The 15,413-nt window shown below is 39.3% G+C and overlaps 1 protein-coding gene across 3 annotated transcripts; it reads right to left on the reverse strand.

Annotated features, from left to right (window-relative positions):
* Nucleotides 1–1,186: 1,186 nt before the first annotated feature.
* Nucleotides 1,187–15,162, reverse strand: desi1a (desumoylating isopeptidase 1a). Of its 3 annotated transcripts, XM_058050374.1 has the most exons (7): nt 14,967–15,162; nt 14,835–14,856; nt 14,506–14,575; nt 13,794–13,903; nt 13,520–13,642; nt 2,255–2,315; nt 1,187–2,109 (listed from the first exon to the last, which is right to left on the reverse strand). In XM_058050374.1, the coding sequence occupies exons 1-6, from the start codon at nt 15,055–15,057 to the stop codon at nt 2,297–2,299; spliced, it is 435 nt and encodes a 144-aa protein (XP_057906357.1). In that variant the 5' UTR covers nt 15,058–15,162; the 3' UTR covers nt 1,187–2,109; nt 2,255–2,296. The 3 variants fall into 3 exon arrangements, with proteins under 3 accessions (XP_057906357.1, XP_057906356.1, XP_057906355.1); XM_058050373.1 differs by lacking the exons at nt 1,187–2,109; nt 2,255–2,315 and adding an exon at nt 11,315–12,697; XM_058050372.1 differs by lacking the exons at nt 1,187–2,109; nt 2,255–2,315 and adding an exon at nt 12,725–13,044.
* Nucleotides 15,163–15,413: the final 251 nt, after the last annotated feature.

The raw sequence follows: 15,413 nt of genomic DNA on the forward strand, positions 1-15,413 counted from the left end.
TGCACCTTTACGGAGTGAAAGATGACATATTCATGAAAATATTGCATTGAAATAGAGTTATTTCCTTAAGATGTGGGCGTGGCATGGCAATAAACTTCATCACGATTGGTGCATGTCATGAAGGCCACACCTTGAATTACCCCCCCAAAAAATTTTTGGGTCTGAATTTATGCTACTGAAATGTTGGTGTTTCATTTTGGGGACTGAATTCAAAAGAAATGCCGCTTTTTAATACAGTTGACAAACCTTGTTTCAAGAAATGCTGCAAACGTCCGACAGACAAGGAAAATACACATCACAGGCGCCAATATTGCAACTTTACATAGTGAAAGATGACGTATTCATGAAAATATTGCATTATCATGAAATAGAGTTATTTCCTTAAGATGTGGGCGTGGCGTGGCAATAAACTTCATCACGATTGGTACATGTCATGAAGGCCACACCTTGAATTACCCCCCAAAAAATTTTTGGGTCTGAATTTATGCTACTGAAATGTTGGTGTTTCATTTTGGGGACTGAATTCAAAAGAAATGCCGCTTTTTAATACAGTTGACAAACCTTGTTTCAAGAAATGCTGCAAACGTCCGACAGACAAGGAAAATACACGTCACAGGCGCCAATATTGCAACTTTACATAGTGAAAGATGACGTATTCATGAAAATATTGCATTATCATGAAATAGAGTTATTTCCTTAAGATGTGGGCGTGGCATGGCAATAAACTTCATCACGATTGGTGCATGTCATGAAGGCCACACCTTGAATTACCCCCCCCAAAAATTTTTGGGTCTGAATTTATGCTACTGAAATGTTGGCGTTTCATTTTGGGGACTGAATTCAAAAGAAATGCTGCTTTTTAATACAGTTGGAAAACCTCTTTTCAAGAAATGCTGCAAACGTCTGACAGACGAGGAAAATACACATCACAGGCGCCAATATTGCAACTTTACGTAGTGAAAGATGACGTATTCATGAAAATATTACATTATCATGAAATAGAGTTATTTCCTAAAGATGTGGGCGTGGCATGGCGACAAACTTCATCACGATTGATACATGTCATGAAGGCCACACCTTAAAGCCAGACATGGGTCACTTCCTGAATCCGTCTCAGTGCTGACAAGAAATGGAAAGCGCTTGTAGACAAATGAAGTACACAAGCCTCCTTTAAATCGGAGGCCACTGCATAGGAACCCAAAATAACTCGAAAAAAATTTTGACCCTGAATCATTCATTATTTTCATTCGTTTTGGGGACTGAATTCAAAAGAAATGCTGCTTTTTAATACAGTTAGAAAGCCTTGTTTCAAGAAATGCTGCAAACGTCTGACAGACGAGGAAAATACACATCACAGGCGCCAATATTGCAACTGTACGGAGTGAAAGATGACGTATTTAGGAAAATATTGCATTATCATGAAATTGTTATTTCCTTAAGATGTGGGCGTGGCATGGCAACAAACTTCATCACGATTGGTACGTGTCACAAAGCCAGACATGGGTCACTTCCTGAATCCGTCTCAGTGGCAACAAGAAATGGAAAGCGCTTGTAGACAAATGAAGTAGACAAGCTTCGTTTAAGGTATTAGATAAGGTAATATCAAGGTAAGGTAAATTTAAGGTAAATTAAGGTAACGTAAGGTTCTACTGTATTCAATTTGACCCTTCTGTCATGTATTCCCTCTAGAGGCAATTACAATGCTTCCTGGTATGGGGGTGGGGGTCGTGTGGGGGGTAGATACAAGCAGTCCTGATGACTTCATAAAAGGAAGACAAGGCCCGATCAATAGACGTGCTTGAAAGGAGAATGATCAGCAACGGAAAGGTGGACAGCGGACAGCACATAAAGCTGATGGATCGGTATTCGCCGGGACCTACCGCAGAAAATTAATTAAACTCGCGGAAATCCATGATGATTGGAGCCATCCATAACTAGCGGGTGTATATTTGCGCTCTTTTAAATCAGCTCCGAGGAAGGAAAGTCAGTGAGTTGTTCGGTAAATCAGTCAGTCTTCAGGTAACGGGAAGCTCATTCGGGTTCCGTTGGGCAGTTAGTCACTCGGACCCGACCTCCAAATCCAACGCGATCAATCAGAAGCGAGGGTTTCTAGTATAAACACTGCGTTAGCTTTTATTTCTTCAGGAAAGATTTGCTGACTAAGCTCCTGCAACGCTACGCCTCTTTGCTTTGCATTCACGCCCCAACAGGAAAGACACCAAAAAAAAAAACGTTGGAAAGTTTTACCACCTACCTCCAGAGTGCTGACGGTAGAGACGATGCATTCAGTGTCCCATTACATCCAGCAGATCGCACTGTGGTTATAAAACAAACAAACAAAAAAAAAACTTAGATAGTAATGATTTGATTATGAAACTGAGATTTGTAAACAAACAATCACATTAGATATTTCTGTGTTTGTCTGACCCTTGACCTTCCTTGGTGTGTGGAAACAGAGAAAGTATGACTGATGACAGATGGAAAATAATAGTGGTTTTGGACCTCTCTGTACCCCGTGAATAAACATGTCTGGAAATCTTCTGGAAAATATATTCTGCCACCTTTGAAACCCCACCATAAAAAAAAAAAAAAAAAACATAACTGGGTATCGACATTGTGAGCTTAACAAATTGAAATAAATATTGCAGCTGCCGAATGTGCAAATGTTCCAAGCAATTAGCATCGTTTATTTGTTGTGATTGAGTCGCCTGACTGATTCTCTGCACATTAATGCAATCACTCTTAATGAATCTGCACCAGAAATTGACATTAGAAAACTACCAATAATACAGAGTATATTTTTAGGATTGTTGTTTGCAGTCCGCGTCTCAAATGTGCAAACATTTCTCTCCCTATGTTGCCCCAGCTTATCTCCAGGACACATAAAAAAAAATGTGGAGAACTTGTTTACATATGAAAGTGAAAGTAGACTCTACGAGCGTCTTCTACTTAACTGCCTCTTTGCTGCATTTCATTCAAACTGACCCCACATTTCACAGTCGGAACGGTCAGAAACGCAACATCACAAAGAAACCAAACCCCGTTACCGGGGCAACCGCATCCTCACAGCTTACAGGAGACCAATGTTGGCTTGCTCGCTATAAACTTTGTGTTAAAATTCTAAACACCGATTCCATTTAGTCTCTTTCATTAAATGGAACATGAGATGAGACTTAGTTCAGATTGGTCATGGGGAGCCTACTTTTTCATCAGTCACACTTCACATGCGCTACATCTGCCATCTTCCCAATGGAGTCCTGGTACGCATTTGGCCGGTATTGCCGACATACTGACAATTTTGGGTATATTATGACTTTATTCCCATAGCATAACTTTTTACCCTGCAATAAAATTACATTATTTTCATGAAAGTATGAGTTTATTCTAGTAAAATTTATTTTTTTGTTATATTTTTATATATTTTTTATATATTTTTTATATATTTATTTATTTATATTTTTATATTTTTATATTTATTTTTATATTTTTATATTTTGACTTTATTATTTACTTATACTGTATAATACATGTATAAATACATGTATAACGTGCTGTGGGCCAATAAAAAAAACAGCCACAGGCTGCAAATGGCCCCTGGGCCACACTTTGGACACCTTGGCGCTACGTAAACAATAACTTATATAACTTAAATAACTTTTTCCCCTGAAATAAAATTACATTATTTTCATAAAAGTATGAGTTTATTCTCGTAAATTTTAATTTTGTTATATTTATATTTTTATATTTTTATATATTTAATATTTTGACTTTATTCACATAAATTTATTTATTTATACTATTTATTTATACTGTATAATACATGTATAAATGCATGTATAACGTGCTGTGGGCCAATAAAAAACAGCCACAGTCTTCAAATGGCCCCGGGGCCACACTTTGGACACCTCGGCGCTACGTAAACAATAGCTTACTAAAACGGTGGCAGCTCTCGATGATGCATTTGCAGCTATCGCCGACATACTGACAATTTTGATGATATTATGACTTTATTCCCATAGCATAACTTTTTACCCTGCAATAAAATGACATTATTTTCATAAAAGTATGAGTTTGTTCTGGTAAAATTTAATTTTTTTATATTTTTATATTTTTATATTTTTATATTTTTATATTTTTATATTTTTATATTTTTATATTTTTATATTTTTATATTTTTATATTTTTACTTTATTCACATAAAATGTATTTATTTATACTGTATAATACATGTATAAATACATGTATAACGTGCTGTGGGCCAATAAAGAAAACAGCCACAGGCTGCAAATGGCCCCTGGGCCACACTTTGGACACCTTGGCGCTACGTAAACAATAACTTATATAACTTAAATTACTTTTTCCCCTGCAATAAAATTACATTATTTTCATAAACGTATGAGTTTATTCTCGTAAAATTTAATTTTGTTATTTTATATTTTTATATTTTTATATATTTAATATTTTGACTTTATTCAAATAAATTTATTTATTTATACTATTTATTTATACTGTATAATACATGTATAAATGCATGTATAATGCGCTGTGGGCCAATAAAACAACAGCCACAGTCTTCAAATGGCCCCGGGGCCACACTTTGGACACCTCTGCGCTACGTAAACAATAGCTTACTGAAACGGTGGCAGCTCTCGATGATGCATTTGCAGCTATCGCCGACATACTGACAATTTTGATGATATGATGACTTTATTCCCATAGCATAACTTTTTACCCTGCAATAAAATGACATTATTTTCATAAAAGTATGAGTTTATTCTCGTAAAATTTATTTTTTTATATTTTTATATTTTTATATTTTTATATTTTTATATTTTTATATTTTTATATTTTTATATTTTTATATTTTTATATTTTTATATTTTTATATTTTTATATTTTGACTTTATTCACATAAAATGTATTTATTTATACTGTATAATACATGTATAAATACATGTATAACGTGCTGTGGGCCAATAAAAAAACAGCCACAGGCTGCAAATGGCCCCTGGGCCACACTTTGGACACCTCGGCGCTACGTAAACAATAACTTGCTAAAACGGTGGCAGCTGTCGATGATGCATTTGCAGCTAAACGGGATTTAGCATACTAGCAACAAGCACAGAGGAAGAGTGTGGGGAGGTAGAAATATGACAGGAACGCGTCAAAAACATTGCCTTGTACATTATGTGTAGAAAATACTGTATATTGTGTTATTTGGTTGTATAATAATAATAATAATAGCAGTAGTAAATGAATGAGGCAACATTGTCACGGCACGGTGACCTCCTTTAAAAGGTATAAAAGGCGCCGCATGAATTTGCCATTTAGGAATCAAAATGCTGACCTCTCCATGTGAGCATTAGCAGGCGAACAATAGGCCGCAGCAGCCAGTTATTTCACGCCTGGGCTGTCGCACCGTTGTCACACCTCACTGTTCTGCATAAAACTGCACCGTGCGCATTACAGGATATTACAAAGCATGAATATTTGACTTGGAATCATCTTGCCCTGTATTATGCATCTCGGCTATTACTGTTTCAAGTGTTGTGTTTACGTCAGTGACAGAATGGGTTTGTCCGTCACTTTGAGTGTGGCTTTTTGTGGACCTCAAATATTGTGTGCAAACAGAACCGCACTCAGAATTAGTGTCATCTAGTGGTGAAAAGGAGGTAGTACAAGATGAGGTGGTTGCATTGCTATGGAGCAGGGGTCGGCAACCCACGGCTCCAGAGCCGCATGTGGCTCTTCAACCTCTTTGTCGTGGCTCCCGTCGCAATGGTCAAGTATTTAACACCCGAACTTGTTGGGGCCAGAGTGAACATGTTTGTCAACAAATGTAAACAGTATAATTTAATTAAAGTAATTAAATGAAATTAAAATTAATAATTTTAATTAACAATTTTAATTACATTTTAATTAAATGTTCATTAAAATAAATATTTTAAATTAACATTTAAAATATAATTTAACATTAAATATGTTAAATAATAATTTAACATAATTTAATAATAACTAATTGAACATTAAATATAATTTAAATTAATATTTAAAATAAATATTTTAAATTAACATTTAATTAAAATGTAATTAAAATTAACATTTAATTTACACAGATATTTATGTACATTTATCTTCTATATTAGCAAGATCCGATACTAGCAAGAGTACTCGAAAAAGTACTCTCCGCTTTTTCTCCTCGGAACTACTTTGATACCCCAAAATTCCCTCTAAATCTGGCAGTCAATCAAAATCATGGGAGACTCGCATTTCGCTTTGGATGTGATCACGTCGCTTTCAAAGTTCTGAAAGTTCATAAGATATTGTTTTTGAATTATGTTTTGCGACTCCATTCTATTTCCCTTTTAGTAAAATGGCTCTTTTGATAGGAAAGGTTGCCGACCCCTGCTATGGAGGAATGTCAAGCTTCCAGGCTTGTTCTAATTTTAGTGTATTGCAGTCTGAATCAAAAACAGCCTCCATAGCAGCAGCATGGAAAATGCACATTAGGAATTTTTCTAGCAATATCCCGGTTATGGTTATCTGTCAATCATCATTATGATGACACTTTAGACCAGGTTAGGACGCTACAAAATCCGGCATCCACACTTTTCCGCTGTCTTGTGCAGTTTTTCCTCAACCTCACCTCATTTTTCCTTTTCACCTCTCCAGACCTAGAGTATGTTTGCTGTGCTTACGGGCCCTGAAGGCATCACAACAGCTCTGCAACTAAACACTAATGAGGGCCTACAAGAAGGGGGCAGCGGCGTACTTGTCAATCCGCTCGTTTTCACCCAGAAACAAACATTTTTTTTGCTTTTTTCCGGGGTCTCAGCTATTGTACCAATCACATGCAATCAATTGATCAACAGCTGAGAAACACAATTGAATTCAATAAATAACTAATGGCAAAACAGGAAGGAGGCGCCCTTGTTGATCTCGCCTCCATGCAGAAAGCAGGAATTTTCTACTATAAAAAAATGCAAAAATATTTTATTTTGGTAAGAATAGCTGGCGTGCAGCGACAGGGAAGTAGAGAGTCAACCACTTCCTGTTTCCATGTATTAGCAGGCTAATAGGCTAATGTGATAAAAACACAGTAAGAACAGTTGCACTCATGCAGTGTATTAATAATGTACGCTAAAAGGAAATGGACGCAAACGAGGCTAAATTTTGGCGTCAATTTTCAATGTTTTTGGAAAAACATGCTAACCGAAGCATATGTTAACCAAGGTTCCACTGTAATCAAATATTGGCATTTTTAGGCGCTTTTTGCGCGGAACTTGGAATGTAACTAGGAATGTCCGACATACTTATTTTAATGATTTTTTCCGATATTGTCCAACTCTCAATTTCCGATACCAATTTTTGGAAAAACGTGCTAACCGAGGCATATGTTAACCAAGGTTCCACTGTAATCAAATATTGGCATTTTTAGGCGCTTTTTGGGGGGAACTTGGAACGTAACTAGGGATGTCCGACATACGTATTTTGCTGATTTTTTTCCGATATTGTCCAACTCTCAATTTCCGATACAGAATTTTAGAAAAACATGCTAACCAAGGCAAATGTTAACCAAGGTTCCACTGTAATCAAATATTGGCCTTTTTAGGCGCTTTTTGGGGGGGGACTTGGAACGTAACTCGGGATGTCCGACATACTTATTTTGCTGATTTTTGCCAATATTGTCCAACTCTCAATTTCCGATACAGAATTTTAGAAAAACATGCTAACCAAGGCATATGTTAACCAAGGTTCCACTGAAATCAAATATTGGCATTTTTAGGCACTTTTTGAGGGGAACTTGTAGCGTAACTAGGAATGTCCGACATATTTATTTTTTCCCGATATTGTCCAACTCTCAATTTCCGATACCGATTTTGAGAAAAACATGCTAACCGAGGCATATGTTAACCAAGGTTCCACTGTAATCAAATATTGGCATTTTTAGGTGCTTTTTGGGGGGAACTTGGAACGTAACTAGGGATGTCCGACATACGTATTTTGCTGATTTTTTTCCGATAATGTCCAACTCTCAATTTCCGATATCGATATGTGTAACATGACATACGAATTTCCTGATCGGGAAAAAATATGGATACCAAAATCAACTGATATCGCATTTTTTATGCAGTACCGTTAATATCGGATATCCCGAAACTTAACCCGAGTGAATCGCGGGGATTTAAGATGAAAGATGTGCCAGCTGGTGGGGCACTGCCCACAGAAAAGTTCTTTTCCACGTAATTTGTCCGTATTCCAAATAAAATGGATTGTGAGGAACTACCGAATATCCACATGCTGGAACAAAGGTTTATCCAGCAGGTGCTTGTGGAAAAGTCCATCAAGCTCCTTCAAGTTGATCACACACACACACATACACACACATACACACACACATGGATGCACTCATGCACACTCACCAGCAGCGTCCAGATGGGTCGAGCCAAGGGCACTCTAGCAAATAAGAGCGAATGCCGAGTGAGGCGGCAGAAGGTCTCCGGGACACTTCCCATTTCTCCCTCGTATTTATGCATCTATGTACTTAATATGCAAGGTCGTGGCAGCGGCTTGACAGCGATAAGGAGAGCACAGCAGCTGTTGACGTAAGCGATTCCAAACGGGTGACCCGGGCCAGGTGGTTGGCGGACAAGATAGACGGCGAGGTGTGCTCAAGGAGGAAGTATAGCAACAAGATGGAGTGAAAAGTAGGACTTTCGCGACCTTGGCTGGAACTTAGATGCATGGAAACAAATGACCGGGAACTTTGAACTTATACCTCCTATCAGGGCCTTCCCAGTCTCCCAGCCATCCCGGTTACAAAGTGTGTCTGACAAAACAATGACTTCTTTTGGCTGAAACTTCGGTTGAGACGACAAGGAGGACAAATGAGACGGGAATCTTGGGAAGTGCTGCAATTGCAAGCAAGACGGTGTCATTTCAGGCAAAACAATAATCCAGTGATCCAAATATTAGCTAGAAACAGGAAGGATGTGATGGTGGGCGGGGCTTAAAGGTGAAACCCATGCCTTGATGGACAGGAATATTCCTCACCCTGAATGACTACATTTCAACATGGCGCTGAGGAACCAAATGTGTACACTAGGTAGCGATATCAGTATGTATTGTACAACTCGTCCCTTGTTTATCGCAGGAAGTTGCGTTCAATGTTAAAAATTTTCAAAATTCGAGTATAGAAAGCCTGTTTATGACTTTCTAAATGTTTTAAAATTACTCGAGCCACGTTATAGTCACCTTTACACTCATAGTATCCAAAATAGTAGACATAATATATAGACAGAATCAAGAGTCACCCAGTGCTTCCTGTCTCATTAATGTAACATTACCGACATCTGGTGGCCAGTGTATGTACTACATATCATTACAACATTAGTAAGGATTGTTTCTTTTGATATCCTCATGTATTAATAATACTTTTGTGCATTTCTACACATAATTCTCCCACACAGTCACTAATCTGTGAAAATCAAGATCAATAAAATCGTCCCTCCGCTTCTTCACCTCCCTGATCTGAGCAGATCATTGCTGTAATATCACTGAAAACAAGTCTGTGTTCAAGTCCATGAATAAATAAGATCTGTAAACAAAAAATAAATCAAACCGGAGTACCGGGAGAAAACCCACGCATGCACGGGGAGAACATGCAAACTCCACACAGAGATGACCGAGGGTGGGGAAAGACAAAATAAGAAGCCAAAAAGTTACCACTTCCACACAAAATAGGAGGAGAACTCATTCATTCATTCATTTTCGACCGCTTATCCTCACGAGGGTCACGGGGGGTGCTGGAGCCTATCCCAGGTGTCTTCTTCGGGCGAGAGGCGGGGTACACCCTGGACTGGTGGCCAGCCAATCACAGGGCACATATAGACAAACAACCATTCACACTCACATTCATACCTATGGACAATTTGGAGTCGCTAATTAACCTAGCATGTTTTTGGAATGTGGGAGGAAACCGGAGTACCCGGAGAAAACCCACGCATGCACGGGGGGAGAACATGCAAACTCCACATAAAGATGGCCGAGGGTGGGGAAAGACAAAATAAGAAGCCAAAAAGTTACCACTTCCACACAAAATAGGAGGAGAACTCATTCATTCATTTTCGACCGCTTATCCTCACGAGGGTCACGGGGGGTGCTGGAGCCTATCCCAGGTGTCTTCTTCGGGCGAGAGGCGGGGTACACCCTGGACTGGTGGCCAGCCAATCACAGGGCACATATAGACAAACAACCATTCACACTCACATTCATACCTATGGACAATTTGGAGTCGCTAATTAACCTAGCATGTTTTTGGAATGTGGGAGGAAACCGGAGTACCCGGAGAAAACCCACGCATGCACGGGGGGAGAACATGCAAACTCCACATAAAGATGGCCGAGGGTGGGGAAAGACAAAATAAGAAGCCAAAAAGTTACCACTTCCACACAAAATAGGAGGAGAACTCATTCATTCATTTTCGACCGCTTATCCTCACGAGGGTCACGGGGGGTGCTGGAGCCTATCCCAGGTGTCTTCTTCGGGCGAGAGGCGGGGTACACCCTGGACTGGTGGCCAGCCAATCACAGGGCACATATAGACAAACAACCATTCACACTCACATTCATACCTATGGACAATTTGGCGTCGCTAATTAACCTAGCATGTTTTTGGAATGTGGGAGGAAACCGGAGTACCCGGAGATAACCCACGCATCCACATTGAGAAAATGCAAACTCCACATAAAGATGGCTGAGGGTGGAATCAAACACGGGTATCCTAGCTGTGTGGCCTGCACGCTAACCGCCAGAACACTCCAAATTGTCCAACCTTTGGTGCGTTCAGCACTGGAGGTGAATTTCCACTTGATTTCTGTTCCAAGCCGTCGTATTAGAGGATGGCCATCATTTCAGGTCGCCATGATGTGGCCGTTTGAAGCCTCCAGTGAAATTACACCACGGAATGGAATGATGTGACATTTATGTCTCGGAGGGGGTGGGGGGGGGGGGGGGGGTGGGGGGGCAAAAGCTCAGTTCATAAGGACTTTGGGCTTGAGGATCCAAAAGGTCGGAGACGTGACCTGCTGCAGAACAAACGCCCCCAGTGGTAGAAAACTTCCTGACAAGAAAAAGCTGTGGGATATTTCGTGGGTTTCTGGATTATGTATTCATATCTCATAACTTCTACTTATGAACTCGTGAAAATGTGGCAAACCATGCCCCCCCCCCCCACCACCACCACCTCTGCATGTGAACAGCTCCATTCAGTCAATAATAAGCCCAAAATAAGACCAGAGATTTTGAAGAAGTAGTAATCAATGAATGGCTTTATGTGTTGGTCAAATTACAAAAACATACACAACAATATTAACAATATGATAACTACATCTCGTGTGGGAAAGGATATGAGGAAGCTAGTGATGAAATGAAGATTTGCTCACCGGTACACTTCATGGGTGTGGTTACCGTGTCAAATTATATATATATATATATGGAAGGTTAATTGACTGAAAGGGGAAGTCACAAAATATCATGTTTTGATATTATTTCAGTGCATGAGAGATTAAAATAAATAAATTGCTATTGAGTGCAAAAATGTCGATGGCTGCCTGCAAGGTGGAGTTAAGAATCAATGCCGGTTCTGTGCTTCTTTCGTCCTTCAGTTTGATTACACAATGACGTCCGAACGCATCCTCGCCCCCCCCCCCCGTTTCTTGTATATATTTTACAAATCAAGCCTTCTCTGTATAGTGGCATTAGATGACTCGGCACCGGGATTCTTATAGGTGACTGTATCTACACGTGAGGAAAGCGTTACGAGACTTCACGTCAAGTCTTATAGTAGCAAAGCAGAGGGAAATGAAGGCACGGACGTGAAGTACCATACACACACACACACGCCGGTATAGAAAGATAGAAAGAAGGGGTTCTGATGACTAAACGCTGAACCGTAAGCGGTTACGAGCTGATGTTTCCAGTTCATCCTGCTGTGGTGTGACTTACGTTGTAAACAACAGTTCGGCAAATGGAATGGTCATGTTGTAGAAAGGTAAAAGAAGGCGACAAATGTTGGGTTGAAACGGTACAAAAGGACGAGTGATGGAGGGGGACTAATCAGGAAATATAATATAAGTGGTACGGACATGAAAAGGTTCTTGTTGCTAAAACAATATATTAATAAAGATATATATTAAAGATGTCTCTGAAATAAATGTCTTCCATTGTCGTCAGCAGCAAGTGTAACTCTGAATGATATTTTGTACTTGAATTCAAATTGTATATTAACTATACAAACCGATACAGGTACTGTTAATGTATGATGCAGTACACCACCGCACGTACTACCATAATAATACGCATTAAGCTTGTAAAGGCAGAATTCTCTTGCATTGGATTGGATTGTGCGGGTGCACCTTGGTGAAGTAAACGTCGTGAAACATACATACTCTTATCATCTTATCGTCCGAAGACATATGGCACCGGGTGTCGTCGTTAAAAACGGGCACGGGATCTTTATTTGAGACCACTTGCTGACCGACTCCAATGGAATTGAGCCTATGTGTTCGTTGCTCTCTCTCTCTCTCTCTCTCTCTCTCTCTGTGTTTTAGATGTTTCTCCCTCCGTTGATGACGTTGCCTCCCGGCGGGGCGATGTGGATGGAGTCCAGAATGGGTCGCAATATCTGGCCAAACGGTCTGGGCGATAAAAGAAGATCCTTACATCATTAATGCAGCACTTAAGGCTAAAATTGTTCATCGCCTGGAAACATTTGTTATCCTTTTGCTGGAAATGACGCAAAAATTGCCATTTTTATTGTTTTTTTAACAGTTTGATTTACAGCAATCTTTTAGGCAGAGCTAAAACAAACGTTATTTTGCCTTCCACCTAACTGAAGTTAGCTTAGCTGGGTTTGAAATGTGTTTTTCTTTATTTTTCTCATGCTGCTGCACCTCCCCGGAAGTTCACTGGTGTCTCCTTTGGGAGCCTTTGGTTTATTATGTAGAGTGGATACCTGCACATTTGTCGTGCAGCATTCAAGGCCCTGCAAATTCACAGTTTTTGGTCCAAAAAATGCTTCTAGTATTTTTCATCTCTAAAAAAGGGGCCATTTTACCCCTCCACAGAAGACACAATCATTGATAAATATGCAATATTACAGCATACATGTAGCACAGTTATAAAAAAGCCCATGATTTATACATGTTTGTCCCCAAACATACCGTACTTGTCGTTTATAAGTATGTGAAGCATGTGAAAGAGAAAAGGAATGGAAAACCTCCACTTCTCTCTTCAATTGCCTTTGTTCACTCACGACACAGTCCAGGTTCAAGCCATAAATACGCCTCACGGGTACATGAAACGCATTTAAACTTCCAAATGAATAGATAATTGTGCGTAATTATCATGTATTCATTAAATCACTTTTTTGTGAGCAAAAATCATATTTGAGAAATACGTTGTGTCCCTGTCTGACTATGAAGGTGCGGCGAGCGTGTAGGCGGGGTCATTAAACTCACGTGGCGAGGACTTCAGACGGGAGGTCAGTGATGTAGGAAGGGATGGGCGTGCCTGTCAGGAATTGAGCCACCTCGTTGGTGAACGTGTTGCAGTTGTGCTCAAACAGTCGATACCTGTCACCTCTGAAAGAATGGAAGAGAAACAACTTTTAGGAGAGGTCTGTGACGATAATAAATCTGGATGCTGCCAAATACTGTACATCTGACAAAGTTAACAAAGTTATTTTTAGGTTAAAAAAACAGTAGGACTACATAGAGACACTACAAAGTGTACCTGTAAGTGCTTTCTCCCAAAGATGAGAGATACTCCATGAAGATCTCCTCCGAGACTTCGGTCTCACCAAGTTCCACAACTGTGTCAGGGGGTCCCAGCATTGTTCCACCCTGAAAAGTACATCATCATCTTTTATGGGAATACCCTAGTCACTAATTTCTTCATCTTATTATTATTATTTTCACAGTTAAGAGTATAGAAAACCAGTTTACAAGCTTCTAAATAAGGGTTTTAATATTATTAGAGCCCTCTAGACATGACATAGCACCCCTATGGTCACATTTACACACCCACATGATAATAGAGCATAAGCTATTTAAGAAATAAATGAGATTTATGCTCATGTGTTGCTGCGAATGACTTCCTGTGCTGAGCTGAATGGAGGATGGACAGGAAGTAGTTTGGCGGGGGGGTTACGGACGCAACTGTAGCTTGTGTCGGGGGTTATTGTGACTGCTGTGAGATGGTTCAAACGACTTGTGCTTGTGTGTCTCACCTAACATTAGTGACAGTGTAGAATACTACAGACAGTATTCTTCTGAATACCTTATATTTGTATTGTAGTTTATCATTTGGCATTTTTTATGTTTGAAAATGCTTAATTCAAGCAATTTTTTTGAAATATACAATTTTTATACTGACAATATACAGCCCTCTCACTTTAATGTATAAAACAAATGTAAATATTAGTAAGTAATTCGAAGAGACTTACAGGCGAACAGCTGGAGATCCCTTCCCCTCCAAAGAAGAACTCATCCCCGTATGCCACTATGGCTGTGTGCCTGGACAAGAGATTCATTCATTTTGTAGTACAAACAATGGCAATACTGTATACTTCAAATGCGTAGTCATCATTTGCTAGGACAGAATTGTAAACACCACCTGAGGCTAGTGTCAACATGCTATGTTGTTATGTTAGCTAATGTTAGCTAATGTAAGCTGCTCAGGGACCAAAACACTGTTGAGCTAACTTGACATGACTAAGCGCTTTTTTTTACATTTGGAGTTAACTAAGTGTATAAATGCAAATGTGTCCCATACCATATACCGTCCAGTTGTTTTCCTGTTGAAATGAAAGAAATTGTGATTTAATGGAGGATATTAAAGAGAAAGAAATAGGCAAGAGAAAGCCGACTGTTTGACGTTAAATGATGCCGGGGGGTCTGTACTTACCTAGCATGATAGGGCTGAGATTACGTGCCATTCCCCGTGATAAATCATAAATATACAATTGAACATTATATCGTGTAGAATTGCTCTCCATGGTGTGGCCTCCTTCTGGAATATTAATGTTTATAAGCGATTATGAAAAAACCTTCGAGTCACAGCTGACAAGGAGGGCCTTTAGCGATGATGTCATTACGTAAAAGCCTACATCCCATTTAACTACTTTCAGAATAAAACACATGGCGTATAAAGCCACGAAAAATATCTCGAGACTTGCAAGCGTACTTTGAAGGGGAAACACACACTTCCGGTATTGACGTTTACTGTACTGTGGCATGACGTGACAATTTAGGTATTTATGTATTTTTTTCCACATACAAAGTGGTTCGTGATGTCTTCATTATACACAATAATTATCAGTGTAAATAATAATTTTCTTTTTAAATAAAATAT

The sequence above is a fragment of the Doryrhamphus excisus genome, chromosome 15 (assembly GCF_030265055.1).
Source record: "Doryrhamphus excisus isolate RoL2022-K1 chromosome 15, RoL_Dexc_1.0, whole genome shotgun sequence".
Lineage (NCBI taxonomy): Eukaryota > Metazoa > Chordata > Actinopteri > Syngnathiformes > Syngnathidae > Doryrhamphus > Doryrhamphus excisus.

Bases quoted from the DNA above. Each gene is read 5' to 3' on its own strand.
- desi1a (XM_058050372.1), bottom strand. From the start codon at position 15,057: ATGGAGAGCAATTCTACACGATATAATGTTCAATTGTATATTTATGAT. The intron at 14,857-14,966 runs GTAAGTACAGAC...TCATTTCAACAG, and splicing joins TCTCAGCCCTATCATGCTAG to GAAAACAACTGGACGGTATA. The intron at 14,576-14,834 runs GTATGGGACACA...TCTCTTGTCCAG, and splicing joins AAACAACTGGACGGTATATG to GCACACAGCCATAGTGGCAT.